Genomic DNA, 20,831 nt, shown 5'->3' with positions numbered 1-20,831 from the left:
TATTTTATGATTTTTTTAATATGACTGTACGGAAACGTACCTTTCCCAAAAAGTGTATGCAATGCCAATTATTTTTAGATAAATGTTTAAAATTTATATTTTATAAATATGAATTCCTATTTTATGGTTTTTTTATATAAGTGTATAAAAACACACTTTCTCCAAAATCTTATCTTCAAATATATATTTTTTGTCTTAAAATTTACATATTTTATCTTATCATATCTTACTAACCAAACTTATTATTTTTATACTTTCAATTTGTAAATAAATATATTTTAATAAATAATAAATTTAGTGTACTTTTGGATAAAAAAATTTAATGAGAAAATAGTAATAATTTTTGTATAAGATACAAGAATTTTTAAAGATTTATATTAAAAAAAATTAATTATTTTAAAAATTGTCAAAAGAAAATTGAGGTATAAAAAAATTCTTACAATTTCAAATTTTTCATAAAAAAGCTAATATACATATGTTTTAGATGATGTTTGTTTTTTGATTGAATAGAAAAAATAAAAAATATTTGACTTTTCTATTCCGTCAAAAAAACAAACATCATCTTACTTTTGTTTTTATTTTAGTATCTTTTAGGGTATAGTTCTTTTCTTTTCTTTTTTTTAAATATAAAATATATGATACCTTAAGGTTATGTTTGGTAGTAAAAAAAAAATACCGAATAAAGAAAAAAATATTAAGGAAATTGATTTACTCATATTTGATTATTCTATGAAAAATATTAAAGAAAATAAAATATAATCAAAATTAGTAAAAATACTTATACATTTTCAAATTATTTAATCTTGATATCAATGAGTTGAATTAAATAAATGAGTTTGAAGTAGTAAATAAAAAAAAATTATTGACTTTAAATATATATTTTTATTTTTCGTCACTTTTTCTTTTCTATTTTTTTTCCTTTACATTTTCCCTCAAAAAAAAAAAAAAGGTTTTAAAATCACTTTTAAAAAACTAAAATATTAAAAAAATTTAACATTAAATTTTTTAAAAATTGAAAGTAATTCTATACTTTTTATACAAGATATTCCACTTTTTATATAAAATTTAAAATTATTTTATTTTTAACAATAAAAATTAACTCATTTTTTTTATTGGTGAATGCATAGAATGCGTGGGGTCCATCCTCCCATTACAAAAAAAAAAAAAAAAAAAAAAAACACCATTTTACATGCAACAAAATTAATGTTAACTGATCTCAAATTTACTATGATTAGTAAATTTTCTTTTTTTTTCTTTGAGAAGTTAAATAATAAATGCATTTTAATAAAAATTATAAATATATTTTATATTTTTAAATAAAATTAAAATTTACTATTAATTTTTACAAGATATAAAGAAATATTGCATATAAAAAATAATGGTTTTAAAACCTATTTAAAAAATTAAAGAAATAAAAAATTACTAAAATTTTAAAATAATGTTTAAAAAGGGACGCATATATATATATATATATATATATATATATATATATATATATATATATATATATATATATATGTATTATAGAGGTTGAAAAAAAGAAAAAGGAGGAGAGAGAAGGGAGGAAACGGACGCATGAAAGTCCCGAGTTTCGAGCGATTCTTTCATCATTGTAAACGGTCTCTACTGTTTATTTGATTCTCTGGATCCGAAAACTGATCCTGAAGAATTCTCTCTCTGCGCCCATCCCAGTAACGATCGTGAGGCTCTCCCACTCATTCACATATACCATTGCTCCATAGACAAACGTTTCTAATATAACATGTTTTCAGGTTCCTTTTTCTCTATTTCTTCTGTGTTATTTATTAATGTATTTTTCGTTTTTTTTTTTCACTCTTTGGTTGTATTTTCTCATTAGGGTTTCATGTTTGTCTCGTGTTTTTGTCTTATGAATGCTTTTGATGATGATGGAATCTAATTTGAGTTTGTTTTTAGTGGTTTTGGTGTTGTAGAAGTTGCATGATGGATGATGTTGGTTGCAAGACTGTTGTGAATGAATCTGGAGTGGATGCGGAGGATTGGAGAGCCGGATTCAATTGGGATGCTCGAGAGAAAGTCGTAAATAGAATGTAATGCTTGTTACTTTGTAATGCAAGACTATGAATTTCAATTTTTTCTTTTTCTTTTTCTTTTTTAAATTTGGTCTTGGTTGTCTCGGTGTTTTGGTTTTCTTGATTGTTTGTTATTGTATATGCTTATCTGGATGTATTGACCCGTGAATGTTTATGGCTGATTTACAAAAAAAAAAACAAAGAATTACCCCCACATATCTTTCCTTTTTAGACATTTGTTTCATTATCATTGAGTTTTGACTGAAACTATTCCGCCACATATGTTTCCTTTTAAAGACATTTTCTTTCATTGCCCCATCAGTTAATCTGTTTGGCCAAAACTGTTTAGATTGGCGTCTATATACTAGACTCAACCATCATAAAGGTCATTATTTGCTTGATTGTGAGCAAGAAAAGTATGAGGTTATGTGCCTCTTTAGTGGCTATTTGATTTGTCTTCATGAAAGGGAATTCACCAATCCTTAAAAGAGAAGAAAACCTAGGAGTGTAAAAGGGTGTGGGGGCTCTGAGGTGCCCTTGTTGCTTCTGTTATCTACTGAGATTAGTTAGTTGTTTTAGGCTAGTTACTTCTGTCCAAGATTCTAAACAGCACTTTAACCTCTATTATCACCAGGAGGATAAGAAATACTTTTATTGATAGTTTTGATGAATTTGGTATTGAATTTTTACGCTACTTTTTTGGCATAGAAGTGTCTGTATAAGAGAAGGTATGGTGTATCTGTGCTTTCAAAGAAAATATAACCTGTGATCCCTTGAAGAGACTAGGGGACTTGGATGCAAACCTATAGACTTGCATTTTTCCTTGTTCAGGTTGGTCAGTCTGTCTTCTATTTATTTCTCGATAAATATGATATAACTTATGCATTTACTTTGGTGTGCCCCTTTTTGGCGCTTTTCAATGCTACTTTTATTTATCTATCAGAAAAAATGATATAGCTTATGCATTTTGCTCAACAAACCAATTTATGCATAAACAGCACAATGCTTGAAAACCTTATACAAAGCATTGTTTTAGTTGAAATCATTTGTTGTAAAAGGAATTTGGCACTCAATGCAATGGCCTTACAAGGGTAGAAGCTATAGATGGTAACTAGCTTTACCTCAGAAAAGATCAACATCTAGCTACTTGGTCTTGGTGGGGTTAATTTAGGGATGTGGAAAAGTAAAGGAGTCATATGTTGCTTGGTCAAGTGTGCAGGCTAAATTTCCCTCATGGAAATGGAATTTGCAAGTTTATGTGGGTAGAGAAGCATTATTATAGTGCATAATCTTGTTCAGCACAATGAAACTACATATTGAAGTAAATAGGCGCTTTGAGAAGAAGGTCAAAACTAGGCAAGTGTTATACATGCAATCGATTGAGGGTAAATACAGTCAAGAAGAGGTTTTTATGCTCCATTTATTAGTGTTTGGACAATTAGTAGAGGACAAGTAAGTTTCCAACCATATCAGGCTTATGTCAAGGACTGAATTTTGAACCCTTATCCTTTTGCATTGATTATAGACATTTGCTTTACATAGAGGACCACTCAATGAATTTGATAGATTTTGTAGATTGGCTGAGTGTCAAGTAAGGAGAGGGTTTTCTTTTATCTCCTACTTGCCTAGATTGGGCATCCTTTGTATACACCACACATATGTTGTTGTGCCTCCTTTTAGGCGCTTTTAATATATTTACTCATTTACCTATCAAAAACAGACACTTGCTATGCATATTCAGGATGATATCAAATGGTATATATATTTTTTCTGCTGATGTACTTTTGCTTTATGGAATTAGAGATTGGGTTAACTTTTTATAGAACCTAGCAATATATGTATTAAAATATAAACGATTTAGGATCAGTAGGACCAGGACACGAATTCATCAGATGCAATTTAGTAAAACAGGAAGCAGAGAGCAGGTATAATTAAAATTGAAAGCCAAAGGATACCCAAAAGTGTCCATTTTCTTTATCTTTGTCCGATTATCCATAGGGAAGGGAGAATATTCTGTAGGTGTCTGCCCTTACAATTAGAGCAGGATGGATGAAGTGTAGCGATACTTCTAAGGATCTGAATGGTAGTAAAATTCCTATCAATTGGAAAGGTCAATTTTATGGCAGTTTATAACATCAGCTATACTTTGTGATACAAAATATTAGGCATTTAAGAAGCGAGATGTTTTGAAAATAAGGATGACCAAAGTGAGGATGCTAAGATTGATTTGTTGATCAGGGAAAGTTCTCTTAGATAGTTCCACCACATTCAGCAAAGATGAATGAATGACTAATTTGGAGTGAGTCAATTCAAGTTTTATTCAGCTCTGAGGTGGGTTGACCTGGTGAGGAAATACACGAATACCAAGGATGTAACAGAAAGATATGGCTTTAAATAGAATTAGGATTTGTGCATCCAACACCAAAGAGTTGGGGTTAATGATTTAATGAGTTGAGTAGAGTGGAGTCTGAGCATATCTTTAATAATATACTGAGTTGGCAGGACAATGTTTCTATAACTGGACAGGTGGATATATTTATAGAAACTTGCATCTTATTGCATTCTGAATTTTGGCATTTCCTTAAAAAATTGCTTGATACTTGAGTATTTGGCTTAACTTTGAAACCTTCATCACCTAGAATTCATCATTATAATGGCCTTCCAGAGGTTTATATCGTTGAAATAATAATAATAATTCTCCATCATTTTATGTTTAGATTTAGTTTTCATTCAGCAAGTTTTCTTTTACATGAGCTTTTATATTTCTCATAGCATACTTGTTTTGCTTAATTCATTTACGTTTTAAAAAAAGCAATACCTTTACATGCAGAGTGGAGACTTTGAAGAACCAGGTGCCTTGTTCTGATGCCAATGCTCTAAATGAACTAAAAAATGTTGCTGTGAAATTTGAGGACAAGATATTTTGCGATGCAGCAACAAAGGTATATAGATTAATCCAATTGGCTATGCTACCTAATTTTTCTTTTAGCTACTTGAATTAAACTCTTATATACTTTCCTATGATCTATTAGTATTTATTTTCTTCATTGTTTGTCAGAGTTGTCACTGATAATTTGAATTTTTTTTTCTTCACTCTTAGAGCCTTTTTTTTTTTTTTTTACCTAATTTGCATTACTTAGCCATGATTAGTTTGGGAATGAATTTTCCTTACTGAACAGGGTACTTAATAGGCAAATCAAACTAGACAGAGAAGATTGAAAATGTGTGAAATAGTTTCAATACTGTGATATATGTTTCCACTTTTCTGCCATTAGGCCTTTTACTTACCTATAGAGCTGCAATTGTTGTCTTTGAGTGGATTGGATTTGTTTTAATTCAGTGAACCTGTTTCATGCACCAAGAACAAAATTACGGACTTGGGCTATAGGCAACCTAAGGCCTATTTAGACTTAACAGGAAATCAGTTCCCAACAACTCAATCACCCTATTAGAACAAATAGAAATAGGATTAGTATTAAAATAAAAAATAAAAATACTCCATAATTCTTAAACCAGGTATTATCATAAAAATTCAAATAATAATATTTATGATAATCACATTAATTCTCAATACTAGGATTACATGCTTGATCAGAATAAAAGGGTAGATATAACACTCAGGATTTCCTGTCCTGATGTTGCCGGGGCTTTGATTTCCTTTCTAGTTTCCACATATATTTCTTGATGTGATTTTTGGTCACTTTTGCTCTGCCACCAATTAGAATTAGTCAGAACAAATGACCAGATTTTATTAGAGAAGGAAAGGAAAGAAGCAAGAAGAAAAAAGAAGGGAACTTGTGTGATTGGTTATTATACTGAGAACATATGTTAGCTTAAAAAGTGAGGGGTCATTCAATGCTCTTATAGCAATTGCCCTTCTATTTATTCCTTTACAATTTTAGGAGCTATGAAATATGGAGAAATTCAGATCACTGAAATATTTGAAAGATTCTTATGCTTTTTATTATTATTATTCTTTTTTTGGTTTGGATGATGATGCATTTGAAACAAAGAGCATGTACATTTTATGCATCCATTGCTTAGCTCTTTGTTGTTCATATCAATATTTTGTCATTTCGTTTTGTTTCTACAAATTTCTCTTTTTTATATTTGTTTTCGTGTTAACTAAATCAGTGTTCACATTATCTGTTATTCAGGATGATTACACATACAGAATATGTCACAGGATGTTGAAAATGGAGAACCTAAAATATCAAAATGTTTCCACATCTTCGTCCACTCCAGGTAACTAAGGTAACTAGCTTTTAGGTAGCTATTGCTTCATGGTTCTGCAAGGCGCAAGGCACACTTAAAGGGAAAGATCTCTTAAGGCCTATGCACAAGTCAGAACACAAGGTGCAGGGCACAGGGCTTGTGCCTGGGTGAAGTGAGGCACAACCTAAGATAGTTAATAGTTCTATTGATACCAAAAGTTCTAATTATTACATTATAAATAACTGATTGAATTACATTCACTCATATCCTGATGCAAAACAAGTAAGACTCAAAATGTTCACTGCAAAGTTTTGAGGTTCCCAAGACCCAAAACTTTTATATCAAAATCTCAGAATTTATTATAACACATTGCATTTTTGAGGCTTATGCCTCAGTAGCCTCGAGGATTAAACCTCAGTAGCCTTAAGATTGCATGCCTCAATTTCCTTGTCTTGAGGATATAGTCTTTGGTCTACCTTCAAGTTCCTCAACTTGTGGCAAGCCTTAAGGAATGTGCCTCAAATGACTTCCAAAACACTGCCTATCATAAACATATGACTGTTTTTCAATGCTTCCTGAACTATCAATAATGAAAAGGAATGGATAAAATCATAATGGGGCTCCAATTGAGGATAGAATGACATAATGTATACCTCTTTTCATAGAGTTTAGAAGTGTAAAGGTCAACATAGTTGTGGATATCTAAATTCACATTCAACAAAAGTAGGTGTATGTCAGTCTTGATAAGTATCCCACATATTTTATTACACTTTCCAGCCACTTATGGGAACTGACCCCTATACCCACACAAAAAAAATGTAAAAGCAAATTGTCTTTCTTTGTATAGAGCATATGTAAGCCCTGATTGAGAGAGCTTCTTAAATTCTAAAAATAGTATTTGAAGGTTAAACACAACTTCTAAGGCTATCTTCATAGAATTATCAAACGTAACCCATGGCTTGTGTCAAACATGATGTAGGGAGCATTTTTTTTTAAAAATTTAATTTAATCTTTTTAAAATTTCAAAATTTTCCTTTTTTTAATAAAAGAATTTTAAAATATGATTTCAAAACATAAATTCAATCACGCAAGTAAATTGACTACTTTTAGTTTCACTTCTTCTATTGCTAGAAACAGAAGTTAAAAACTACCTCAAAATCAACATAATGGCTGTAATTCTAGAGAATTTAATGTAGTTGTATTTGCTAAGGTAAGGATCTACTAATGTGATATTGCCTCTACCATCTGTTACAGGAATAAGTCAAACCACCAAGCTAGAAGTTGTAGGGCATAGCTCCAGCTTGCAGAATGTTTCTGGATTTTCACATGAACTTGTAGGCAATTCGGTAGGGCAACATGTGCGTTCAAATGCTTTTGCCAATACACAAAGAGAGATGCAAGGAAGTCAGCCTTCACAACAAGTGGCTTTCCAGCCACACCAAAGGCAGCACTTGCCACATCAGTTTTTGAAGCAGAAGGTTCAGAAACAAAATATTCATCCCTCATTCATGCAACCCAACATCCATTACAGTCATCATGATCAACAGCAGCAGCAGATCCTATCACAGCCAACCCCACTACAATCTTCTCAGCAGTTAATGTTACCAACACAACAGCCTCGACAACTAATCGGGCAGCAATTAAACACAACACTATTGCAACAGAATCATCAATTTGGCCAGCAAAATAATCTGTCAGAGCACCAGCTGCAGCAACCGTCATTTTATATGCAGAATATGTCAAATTCATTCCAACAGCCACTGAACCCACAAAGTAATGTTTCTGGAGTACAGCAACAGCAGAAGATTGTTGGACCACAATCAGATGTCTTGAACATGCAGGTACATCAGCATTCAGTAAACATCCTTCAACAAGCTGAGACAAACACTGCACAAAAGAATGTCCCATGGACATCACAAACGTTACAGTTGCATAAGCTACTGGGTTCACAACAGAAAAATAATTCATTACCAGAGAGCACTCCACATAGGCCTCAAACATCACCTGCCTTGCTTCAGCCTCAGAATGTAATAGATAAGCAGAAACAACTACTTAAGTCACAGAGAGTGCTTCCAGAGGCATCATCAGGTATGTAACTACATCAAATAGTAGGCGGAAACAACTTTATTGCTTTTCTTTTTTCTCCCATGATGATGCATTATTATGATCACTTCAATGACTAACTGTAAACTGGTGATCAAGCTTTATTTTTCTGCCGATTCCTCTTGTTCTTTGCAAAAAAGTGCATGTCATTACCTTCGCATTGGTTAGGACTAAGAATGAGTGAGGATCAGTACCTATAAACTCAGCAAGCCACAAGGAAAACCAGGCCAAGTTCCCAGGAAAGAAGGGATTTTAAGTTGGATAGGCTCAAAGAATCTATTTGACCTAGTTGGCTCATTCCTGACTTGCAAAAAGTTAGAGATCAGTTAGAAACATTGATCTTTTTGTTTAATTTCTGCAATTGGATCCTTAAATTTTTTTTGTTTTGAGTTGAATATCCATTTTTCTTGTGAGTTCAACCTTTTTGCCTGTTTGTAATTTTTTCTTAAATGTCATAATATTCGCATTTTAACTTGAATGAGCTGGAATCTACTCGGTTTGTCATCATTCTGAGTAGGCCTACTGTTGTTATGCTACAGCTATGAGGCTATGAAATTGTTGATTTAGCTGTCCTTCAGGCAGTATTTCATCATATCAGGTTTGGGTTGCCTGGTCAGTTCCAGGTCCACAAGATCACATTACCCAAAGTTACTTAATTTGGGTTATTGTTGGGTCTAGGTTGGGAGGCCAAATTCAAACCATGGACCTCTTCTATACCAACTCATGTTGCTTCCATAAGCAATATCAGGATACAGGTCAAAACACATACAACACCATTGGTATTGGGAAACAACTTTGTATTCTAGGAAAAAAAGTTAAAACTTAAAAAACCTAGAAAGTAATTAAAAAATATAAATTTAATATATTAAAGAGGTTAAACGAGTTATAATCATGTTGATGAGTTAGAATCGTATTAAATAATTAGAATTGTATTAATGGGTTATCTTTCTTAATTTAACCCATTTATTAAACAGGTTAAATAGGTCATAGGGTATTATTTCTGTAATAAATGAATCATGCTCATGATAGATCATTCTAACATGATCATTAAACAAGTCATAGGGGGGTAGGGTGTTTACAAATATCAAAGATCACTAATGAAACATCCACAAGGGAAATGAGGAAGTGAGAGCAGTGAAGAGAAGGGATGAAGACTACCAATGTAAGCCGCATGAGCACGGCACATTCCAGAGCTTCTCAGGATTGCTTGGTTTAAATTCCTAGTCACCTGTCACAGCCACATAGCCCATCTCCCATCCCAAATTGCAAGTCGGGAGAGTGGTAACTATAGAATAAAATTTCTGTAGTGGGGAAGGAAGTAGGTGTCATTCTCGTTTTTCTTCATTGTATAAAAGAATAAGACTTGTGAAGGCCCAAATTCATGTTTTAGTGGTGGTTGAGAACGAAATTCCCCATTAGAATTTAGTGGATATTGGGTTGAATTTGACAAGAGTGGAGCTTGAAGAAACCTAAAAATCACAAAATTAAGGGGTAAAAGGGGACCCTAAGGCTTTTTGGAAATACTAATGACACACTAGTTCTTGGTTGGAGTTGAAGTATGGATCTTCTCTGGGCCTAAGGAAGTGCACCCCAATGCTACTGTCAGCTACGTACAAGTATTGGAACTTTTGCAAAGAGGATTGTAGGGAATTCTATGGTGATAAAAGCAAATCAAAATATGAAAAAGGGGAAAGAAAAGGAGAAGATAACAATAGCAAAGGCAGTTGCTTGGAGATAGTGGAGTGCTGAGGAAGAGGAATGTTTAGGGCGAGTCATGGGGCAAGGTTGGGGGCTTTCTCTTTGAAGCATGTCTCTCACCACATTAAATGTTCCATGTCATTAAATGATATATGTTGTCAAATGAGGAGTGGGGGCTCCACTTAATTCCTAAAACAGCATCACTCTAGATTTAGGTCATTTTAGGAACCAAAAAGAGGGGTGGGGGTGGGGAGGCATTTTTCAGTTTAGTGGGAATGATGTGACTGAAGTATCTGACAGTGGAAAAACTCAGTCAACAGAAAGGAATACAGTACCTGAATAAAAGGAGTAAAAAGTGGAATAGAACCATGGCATTACAAGGATTGTGGAAGGACATGTGGCGGAATTAATGGATAGAATAACCCAGGGTTAACAAAAATGTAGCAAAGATTAGTTAGAATCTTGTACTACAAATATGACAAAGGAGATATGTTAGGGGATTTTATGGCACTACCAATGTATTATGCTTTTATTTAACTATAGTGAAGAAGAAATTTCTTTTGAACATTTTACCCTACTCTTGCTATCTAGTTCCATTATTATAGACTGATTAATTTTTTTAGGTTTCTCTAATCCCAACTGTTAATATGAGCATACTATAATCAGCAAAATATATTACTTTTGCATTCTATGATTGCTCAGCTTCATTTGGGGAATTATTTCATGATGCAATATTTTTCTGGGAATATCTTGCTTCTTCTTTTGCTTGGAATATTTTTTGTCTAGATACTAGAATGAAAAAGTATCAATTAACAATTTCGCGTGCAGTGCCAGTAGAGTCCACAGCACATATAGAAAATCCAAATACAGCAGATTGGTATGATCAAGCCTATCAGAAGGTGATTCTGTAGTTTCTCAATTTTTGCATGTGTATGGATGCCAAGTTCTATTATCTCAACTGCACTTTAGTCTCTGATTTATGGTGATATAGATATTAAACTGATATGAAAATGTTCTCTAATTGTCAATTTCATTGGGCTTGACCAAAGAGCTTTTCTTTCCCTTCTTTTACTCTGGTGGTTGTAATTGAAGGTAATGCAGGCTAGGTTAATAGATTCCTATTTAACATCATAATCATTATTTAGAATCAATCTCCTCGTGTTTGCTCGGTTTCATATTCATCCGGTCTACATTTTGCTGAGCATTATTGTAAACTTTCATGTAAAAAATTAAAGTGGCTTCTGCACAAAAAGTGAATTTTATAAGGATCTGAACTTTTAGTCAATTGTGTGGTCTCCACAAGCAAAAAGATGGCCTGTCTTCAACACATTTCTTTATACATGCACAATAAATCATCTGAATGTTTTGTTTTTCTTCTTAATCATGTGATTCTCAAGTCCCAATTATACTGCAATCTCTTCTCCACTGCTTTAATGGAAATTGAAAATTTTTTTGGTCAGTTACTTGCTTCAAACTAAAACTCTTTTTTCTCCCTTGATGCCATTATTTTCCATGCTGACTTTCCATACAATTAACTATAGTTCTCATATTCTGTGTTAGCATAAATTTTATCACCTCTAGGAAAGGGTAATAATAGTTTGGGTTCTATCAATCTCTCAATTCCTTTTAATTGCATGGCTAATGTCAAAATTCATACCCACCAAATATCACTTGATCCATTCCTTCGATGACAAGTTGAAATGTTGTTGTGATGTGATGCTTGGTCATCCCTATTCTTTGAGTTTGAAAAGAGTTTGACATCTTTTGGGACCCATTCATGTGGTTGCTTTTGAAGGTGTAAATGTGGTTTTGTAGCAATGAGTTGCATTACATCATAGTACCAAGGTTGGTTTTCTAGAACCTAACATTTGTGTTAATAAAACTTGGCACTAGCCTACGTTCTAAAGGACAAATTTGAGTTCCATAGTTTAGCTTTTTCTTGACCATAGACAAATATGAACACTTTAAATAGGCAAGAAGACAATATTTCTCTCAACATTCACCATTTATTGCAGGCCACCCATGTTAAGGCAAATCTGCAAGATGTATAGCAAAAATTATCCAAATTGTGTTCTTCTAGAATCATCTTACAAGCAATACTATTTTTATAACTAGTGAAAACATTAATTGCCAAAAGGAGGTATATTAGTTCTTAGAAAGAGTATCCTAGATTGAAAAGGATTCAAAGAGATTTTTGTGGGAAAATCTTTGGGAAGGTAATAAAATGGCACTTAGTGAGCTGGTCTAATGTCTGTAAGGATAAAAAGTTTGGAAGATTGGGTATTTGAAGTCTGGAGGTTCTTAATCAGGCCTTACTTGGCAAATGGTTGTGGAGGTTTGCCCTTGAGTGGGAGAGGTGGTGGAGGTTGATCATTCAAGGAAAGTTTGGGGAAATGGATGGGGGTGGAATACTTGCAAGTTGAGGGAGACTTTTGGTATGAGTCTGTGGAAAGACATTAGAAAATGATGGGAGGAGTTCAAGCTTAGGACAACTATTCAGGTTAATATTGGTACATGAGCAAAATTTTGGTGGGATAGTTAGGTCAGGGAGAATTGTTTGAAAGAAGCATTTCCTCTAATGTTCAGTTTAGTCACCCATAGGAATGCTATATTTACCAGCCTGTGGTAAGGGGGAGGCAATGGAGGTTAGTGGCTGGAGCAATTTAGAAAACCTTTCCATGACCAGGAATTGGAAGGGGTATCCAAATTTTTGGAGCTTAGTTATACAATGAAAGTGCAAGAAATAGGAGAAGATGCCTTAAGAAAAGGAAACTTCAGTGTCAAATCGTGCTACAGTTATTTGTGTGCTGAAACTAGAGTAAATCTCCCAGCCAAGGAAATTTAGGGCTCTCAAGCTTCTTTGAGATCTTGCTTTTTCACTTAGGAAGCAATATCAGGGAAGATTTTAACTACAGACTTGTTAATGAAGATGGGGTTGGTCAATGGTTAAAATAGATGTAATCTATGTAAAGAGAGCGGAGAGTCTACTAACCACATTCTAATTCCTTATAGGTGGTCAAAGGAGTTAGGGATGTTCCTCTTAGCAATCTTTAGTTTGAAATGGGTGTTTCTAGAGATAAGAAATATGCTCCTCAAATGGAAGGTTAATGGATTGGATAAGAAGAGATGCTCTATTTGGCGAATGGCTCCCCTATGTGTGTTCTAGTGCATAAGGAAAGAGCATGAACGCTGAATCTTTAAGGGTGAAGAACTCTTAGATTGGAGGTTAAAGGAGAACTACACTAGATCCCTCTTGGAGGGGTCAAATGTTTCATTAGATTTAGGAAACTTCTCAATATTTTGACTTTTTAGATAGTCTTAGTTGTGACTAGATTGGGATTTGTGGCTATTTTTTTTAGATACCTATTGGTATTCTTTGTTGGTTTTTTTATGCGTATATTACCTGTATGCATAGTATGCCCCCATTTTCTTGGTGCCTTTTAATAGAATGCTCAATTTGATTATTTAGACCAAAAAAAAAAAAAAAGGATTACTTGGATCAGGTTGGCTATGATACTCCAGGTTTCTTTGTTTGGTCCTATAGGCTTCTTAGGAATAGGATTCTAATGATGCTTAGGCAATCAAGTTGAGATAAGTGAGTTGTAAAATTTTAAAATAGGAATTATGAAGTTTCTAGAACCTAATGCTCAGGATGCTTGTCCTAGGGAAGATTAGCAAATCAGAAATGCAAAAAAGAAATAAGATTTGTACCCTGAATTCAACGTTTCACCAAATATTTCAAATTAAAAAAAAAAAATCACAACACATCTGTGATTTTGTCTTTCTGTTTTTCAGTCATAAAATTACTATATAGATTTTGTTTTGATAGAAAAATGAGGCTAGCTAAAATGTGGATATGAGGTGGATGAGTGGGAATGAAAAAGAATAGGGAAGAAAGAATAAATGCATCAGTGTGAAGATAGAGGTGAGGGAGAGTCATGTGATTAGATTTGTATTAAAGGCTCGACAAGCACGAGGAATTTTTTTTTTTTTTTGATAGGCAACAAGGACAAGGAATTCAAAAGAGAACATGGGTTGAGATGGTGAAAAAAGACATGATGCACTAGGATTTAACAAAACGAAATGTCCTAGAGAAAGCTGAATGGTGAAACAAGAGTCTAGTAGATGCCCCCCAGGTAAGTTACTTAAGGAGCTGACTCATTTTACCTGATACAGGTTGAAGTTATAAACAGATAGATGGTGCAGGGTTTTTGGCTTCTTTAGCTGAAATTACACGGGTAGCACCAAGATGGCACACTTGATAGTGATATCATTTTGAGAGTTTAGGAGGAGCCCTAAAGAAAGAGCATTATGGAATGGAGCCATCCTTGCTACTACTGGTGATCTGATCAGAGAGGCATGCTGGAATTTGTTAGGACAGGAATAAATTGGTGGATGACTTATGGGACAATGTACACGTCTTGAATACTCTTTGGATGTTTACCTCCAAGGAGTTAAAAGGTAACTGCATGTGCTCTGTTGCTGAATTGGAGGTTTGCCCGTCTTTCTTGGATTGGTTATTAAAGTTGAGTGGACTCCCCACCCTGGCCTTGGGGTTTCAAAACTCAGTTTTCATTTTTATTTTTTGGGTAATCCAGGTGGATGGTTACTTTAGCCTTATTAAAGATGAGAGAGAGGGACAATTCTAAGAGCCTTTGTGAAGCCAGTTAATTTGGGTTTGGCTATTGAAGTACTGATCCTAGTTCTATTATTGGATTTAAGAAATGTCTTTGGCATGGCCATGCCTAATTTGTTATCTAAAGATGACTTAATATCAATAACTCCTAGGCTACACTGGACAGGAGAGGACCTTGGAGATACACTCATTGGCTCCCGAGGCTAGTGTATCTTTCTAGAGTCGTTGTTCTCTTGTTCTGGTAGATCTGGAGAGGCAAATTAAGGGGCTGATTGTCTCGCAGAGGCCTCTCTCTTGTATTTTTTTTTCCCTTTTATGGAGATTATCTGCCCCATGACCTTCATTAGTTTTTTGTTTTTGTTTGTCTTTTTATTCGTTTGCTTTTTTTTTTCTTTTTTTTGGTGTGCCAAGTTCTCACTGTGCTTATTTTTCTCTTATGTTATCTATTTGTTTTGTGTACATGATGGAAGGACCTCTTGTCCTTTCTGTATAGAAATTTCCTCTACCTGGAATCTTCTCTCATTTCTTATAAAATAAAATTCATGTTGGTGCCTCCAAGCAGGTAAGGAACTATTCTAATACAAGATGAACCACTAGAAGCACTGTAGAAACTGATTGGCATATGTCTAATTTGTCCAACTATTTTGAAATCTCTAGAAAAGAAATTAGGAACTTGAGGGAAAAGCCCCAACTTAACTCTAAAAGAAAAGGCAACTTAATTCTAAAAACAAAGGCAACAATCTTGAAACTCAGACTTCTGTTTTATATATATGGAAGTTGTCTGGTGCTACTCAGAAGCACCATGTTATGCTGTTCCAATATAAGATTAGGTCACAGTACTTAAGATTGACCCTTATCTGTACCATCAAATTAATTAGACAACACTTTTGCATGTGGCTGCTGCTGTCCCTTAATAAATGAATGCTTATATCCTTTGATGATGAGTTTGAGGAATTCATGGGTAATGCTCATATTTCTCTTTGCCATATTACTTGCTGATTTGTTGTGGGTACTCCACCCTCCTCTCAATCACTTGCTGATTTATTGTGGGTAATCCTCCCTCCCCACCTGCACTCCCATTCTCTTTCTCCCCCTCAAACACACTCACATATCACCTGCTCATTTGTTCATACTTCTTATGATGGGATCTGCATGCCACATATGTTTGGTATTCTCATAACAAGGAATACAGCATTATGGTCAAAACATCTGTATTCATTTCGGTCAAGGATAACAATAAATGTCTAAGCCGACATCTAAAAGCATGAATCCTTTTCTTACTGTCCAAATATTTGTAATTTGCTTTGCAGCTTCAGCCCGTGAGGGAGAAGGTTTTATCAGAACTGCTTAAAGCATATAAGTCAGTTCATTCCATTTGCCTTAAGGTACTAATGCCTAAATATTTCCTTTCATTTCACTTCCTTTGCAAATCCAACTTATGAATTAAAATTGATCTGTTAGTTCTTGATTTGTTTTTTGATTTTTTGTTGTTGTTGTGTGTATGATAGTGAGATTCCTTCTTGCAGGCATTAGAGCCGGGAGTGGCTGAGAAGTGGAAAAATAAAAAGTCAATGTTGGAGAAAATGATCAGATTCTTGCAACTTTCAAGAAGTGATATTGTACATTGCCCAAAGGACAAGGTGGTTTACTATCAACATATGATATTAAACTACTGGAGTTCAATTTGCAAGAGTCATGGTTCTGCACAGAACCAGGGACCTCAACTTCAGGTTCCTGGTAGTCAATCTCTGACACAGCTGCAGCAACAGAGAAACATGAAACCATCACTCAGCCCCATGAACTTGATCTCAAGTACCCCAGCTGGTACTATTCCTATGTTATCAACGCATCAAGGGGTTCCAAATTCACAACCTAATACAAGTTCACTTCAATCCAGTTCCCAAGTTGGTTTAGAACAAAGGAATGCATTGAGTCCATTTCACCAGACTTTCATGAAGCCCATGCAGCAAAATGTTGTAAATGTGCTACAAGCAACAAACTCCCCCTCTAATACCACCTTAGATCATACCATGAGTTCCCCTCAGCCAAGTTCTGCTGGTGCCACTTTCCCACAACTGAAGCAACAACAGAAACATCAAATCATGCAGACACAAAAACTGAAGCCACAAATGCACCAGCAATGGATTCACAGGAAGCAACAGATGATGCAGAAAATGTATGATAGTGATGGGAGTGTGAAACCGTTAATAGGTGTCAGTTCAGGGATGGTTCAGCAGCATCATTCAACTGGCCAAAACTTAGATTATCTCCATCAATCATTATTGTCCGCAAATCCTCATCACCTGCATGCCACTTCCCCTCAAACATCTCAGCATTCTTGTCCACAGATTGACCAGCAAAATTATTTATCACCACTTTCAAAATCTGGGACTCCTTTGCAATCTGATGCTTCACTTTTCATTGTTCCTTCTCCTTCTACTCCCTTGACCCCATCTTCTGTACCAGTTGACCTGGATAAACACCCTTCTGGTGTTTTGCCACTCTCAGTTGCAGAAAATAATGGACACCCTCAGACACCTGTTGCCCTTGCCCAAGTCCAGATTCAGAACCAGGCCCTTACCATGGGAACTCCTGGGATATCAGTTTCCCCCTTGCTCGCGGAGTTAACTAGTCCAGATGGAAATGAACAATCACACATTATGGAGCAGCCACTTGATCGCTTACTTAAAGCGGTCTGATCATTCAGCTTCTCTCTGATGATGCTTACTTAGAAATTTTCTTCCTTTTTTTATTCGTTTCTTCTTTCTAGTTAGATGTTGTCTGCTATATTCTAAATATATTAATATTTTTCAGGTTAAATCAATATCACCAAAAGCATTGAGTGCTTCTGTCCAGGAAATTGGCTCAGTCGGCAGTATGATTGACCGGATAGCCAGAACAACAGACTGTAATGAATCTAGAGCTGCTATTTCTTTGGACTTGGTGGCTAATACTAGATATCATTTGCAAGTACAGAATCTTAGTGGGAGTCCTCCATCAGAAAAGATGAACCGCCATATAAGTGCAATGGCTTTTGATGAATTATCCCCATCTGTCATCAAAGTTAATAATCTCAAGCAATTAAGGGGTCAGATTTCTGACATAGATTCGACTGCTAATTCTAGGATCAAGAGGCCCCGGATTGAGGTATGATTTCAGCTCCTGCATATTTTGCTATTCAACTGAGTGATATTGACAGAATTGCAATGTGATTGAAGATGCTTTTATTGTTTATTGTACTCCTCACATGATACCTGACTGGGTGCAGATGCTTTTATTGTTTATTGTAAATATGCAGTATCATGAAGATGATGTCCTCATTGATCATAATATCCCCCAAGCATTACAGAAAATATTTTTAAAATCAAGTCATATGCTTGCTCATGATTTTATGGAGGATATGGCCCTAAACAAAGTTCCAAGGGCTGATGGACAAGATTCCTTTAGCTGACTCCAAGTATTTGATTTAGACTTTATTGAGTACTGTACCGTTAGAATTATGGTTTTCACATGCATAACATACTGATCCCAGAAAATCTAGTAATCTTCCTTTCAATGCTATTATATTATTAAAAGGTCCTCCAGTTTACTTATAGATGGAACTGTGTATATTGTTCAGACATCATTACCAGCTATCTTTTATTTGTTCTGTGCCAAGAATAAAAAAGAACCAGACATGTAACTTGGTTGATGTGATTAATGAAACCAAATAGAGATTAAAATAAGAAACCGATGTCAGTTATAAATAATATACAAAAGAATATGTCTATAAACTATAATATACTGAAAATGGAATTTCATGAGAACATTCTTAAGAAGCCAATGTCATGTTATATATTTACAGTTTCTTGTGAATACATGCTGTTTCTTTGACTAATATGCTTTGTCAAATGTTTAATAATATATGCTATCATCAAGCAGGTGGAGTTATGCTTTTCTGAATTGAGTTTATCTCCTATTACGATCGACAAACCATAAGGAATATCTTAAAAATGATCATTTTTTTGTTTGTTTACATTATAATTGATAAATATTTGGCAGGAAAATTACTTACCTATGTTAATATCAAAGATCACATGTTTTTAACCGCATGTATGCCACATCTGCAGTATAGCTGCAAGCATGGTTTCTTGAAGGTAGAATGATTTAGATTTGTCTTGTACTTCTGGAGAAATTTATCAGATCAATCCCAGGTTTCTGCTGTTTCATTTTATCAAATCTTTTTCTCATTTCTTCCAGCTCCCTTTCATCGATGGCTTGATGGTTTGTTCTCACTGATTTCTCTCTAAAAGTGTAGACCAAAGCAATTAACTCGGCTTGCTTCATAACCAATGGCATATATCTTCTAGATGTTCTGTAATTTCATATTGGATCTTAAACCAGTTCTGATTCATGAATTTAGTTGTTGGTAAAATGACTGAAGAGTATGATATTTTGATTTTCAACAGGGCATCATCAAGCTATACATCCCTTTTTCCAATTCATTATGGTCTAGTTTATTGTTAGTCCAAACCGATTCTTTTTGCTTTCCATAAGAAAGAGCAATTTCATAACTTGTATCAGCCTGCTTTAGTTTTTACCATCATCATCCCTGCTGTACCTTTTACATGGACCAGATCACTACTTTTCATTGTTCAGAAGCTGACAGTGGTAGTGGACTTCCATTTATCTTTCTCTCAACTATCTCTTTCTTCTGGATGCTTTCTTTTCTAGTTCTATGCTTGTCTTGCAACTCATTTGTTTCAACACCCTCATTGAGCCATCCTCTTTTGCACTCATATATCTCATGGAATTAACTGGTCCCTGTAATTGCAGCCTTGCAATGAATTATTGGAAGAGATCAGACACATCAACCAGCGACAAGTTGAAATTGTAGTAGATATTGTTTCAGTTTCAGCTGAAGATGTTGGTACAGCTAGTGCTGGTGAAGGAACTACTGTCAGATGCTCATACAATGCAGTGGCTCTACGTGAAAATTTTAAATTGAAGTGTGCAGCATCACAAATTGTGAGATTTGTAAATTTCTGACCACATTGTAATTATCAATACATTGATATCTGTTTTTTTACTGATGTATATCTTTCTACAGCTGTCAATTCTTCCAATATGGTTTCTTGTCCCTGCAAACTATCCAAATTCTTCTCCTACAGTCCTAGATAAGTTGCCATTTGACTGGAGGTGAGGAAATAGTATGTTCATATATATTTTTGCATATTAATACTCCTTTATGCTATATGTTGGATCAAGTTTCAATATATAGTGATTCGCAGAGAGAACTACTACATTTGTGTATTATTGTCTGTATGCTCGGGTTTATGCCTACTGTCACTTTTTTATGATTCTCAGATCTTCTGTTTTGGCTGTTTGAATACAACTATAAAAAGAAGTCTGACATAGAGTTTCCACTCTTGTACAGTAGCAACAGGAAAGAGCATGAAGATCTATCACAGAAGGCAAGGTCAAGGTTCAACTTATCTCTCCGCAACCTCTCTCAGCCCATGTCACTAACAGAGATGGCAAAAACTTGGGAGGTTTGTGCTCACGCCGTGTTTTATGAGTATGCCCAGCTGATGGGAGGAGAATGCTTCACTTCAAGATATGGCACATGGGAGAATTGTGTAGTTGCGTCTTGATCATTTTGCTAGCTTCCTCTGAATCAGTTTCGTGAGAGTACATGCTTTTAATCATTCTGAGCTGATTAATTTTGGGTACCACAAAGGGCCGTTCTTAATCTAGGACACTATAATTTGGTATATTTGGACTGAAAGGACCTTCCCTATCCATTGAAACATCTAGCATTTGAGCACACAGGAGTGGGTTCACCTCTAGTATAACGTGAAAACCACTGGCTTGTCTTGGGAATGATTTTTCCTTGTGCCGCAATCTCCCGGTCTTTTGGTGTAAATTTAAAACATAAAAACCAGTGAAAGCAAGGTAAAACAAACTACTGGCCCCAGATGGCTATACCAGGCAAATTAAACCACCTGAAATTTAGGTGAATTTCAGAAAATGTTGCAATTCTAGAAATCCAAACTAGATATGTTGATTATATAAAGAAACTGCTTTACAGGGGCTTTGGTTTTCCTAGACCTTGCATTAGAAGTCTATATGCAGGAAAAACCGACTAT

The 20,831-nt window shown here is 34.7% G+C and overlaps 1 protein-coding gene across 2 annotated transcripts; it reads left to right on the top strand.

Annotated features, from left to right (window-relative positions):
* The first annotated feature begins 1,567 nt into the window (after positions 1–1,567).
* On the top strand, positions 1,568–20,713 carry LOC117920791 (mediator of RNA polymerase II transcription subunit 15a-like). Of its 2 annotated transcripts, XM_034838426.1 has the most exons (12): positions 1,568–1,772; positions 1,936–2,069; positions 4,882–4,993; positions 6,209–6,296; positions 7,521–8,354; positions 10,896–10,966; positions 16,014–16,088; positions 16,230–17,396; positions 17,518–17,850; positions 19,519–19,710; positions 19,793–19,881; positions 20,120–20,713. In XM_034838426.1, the coding sequence occupies exons 2-12, from the start codon at positions 1,960–1,962 to the stop codon at positions 20,334–20,336; spliced, it is 3,288 nt and encodes a 1,095-aa protein (XP_034694317.1). In that variant the 5' UTR covers positions 1,568–1,772; positions 1,936–1,959; the 3' UTR covers positions 20,337–20,713. The 2 variants fall into 2 exon arrangements, with proteins under 2 accessions (XP_034694317.1, XP_034694318.1); XM_034838427.1 differs by lacking the exons at positions 1,568–1,772; positions 1,936–2,069; positions 4,882–4,993 and having other exon boundaries at positions 6,219–6,305.
* Positions 20,714–20,831: the final 118 nt, after the last annotated feature.

The sequence above is a fragment of the Vitis riparia genome, chromosome 8 (assembly GCF_004353265.1).
Source record: "Vitis riparia cultivar Riparia Gloire de Montpellier isolate 1030 chromosome 8, EGFV_Vit.rip_1.0, whole genome shotgun sequence".
NCBI lineage: Eukaryota > Viridiplantae > Streptophyta > Magnoliopsida > Vitales > Vitaceae > Vitis > Vitis riparia.
The sequence above is the reverse complement of the archived record's forward strand: the minus strand, read 5'-3'. Positions and strand labels throughout refer to the sequence as shown.

Excerpts from the sequence above, each read along its gene's own strand:
- LOC117920791 (XM_034838426.1), top strand. The coding sequence starts at position 1,960 with ATGATGGATGATGTTGGTTGCAAGACTGTTGTGAATGAATCTGGAGTG. Across the intron at positions 8,355-10,895 it reads GCTTCCAGAGGCATCATCAG|TGCCAGTAGAGTCCACAGCA; the intron begins GTATGTAACTAC and ends TTTCGCGTGCAG. Across the intron at positions 17,851-19,518 it reads TCAAGAGGCCCCGGATTGAG|CCTTGCAATGAATTATTGGA; the intron begins GTATGATTTCAG and ends CTGTAATTGCAG.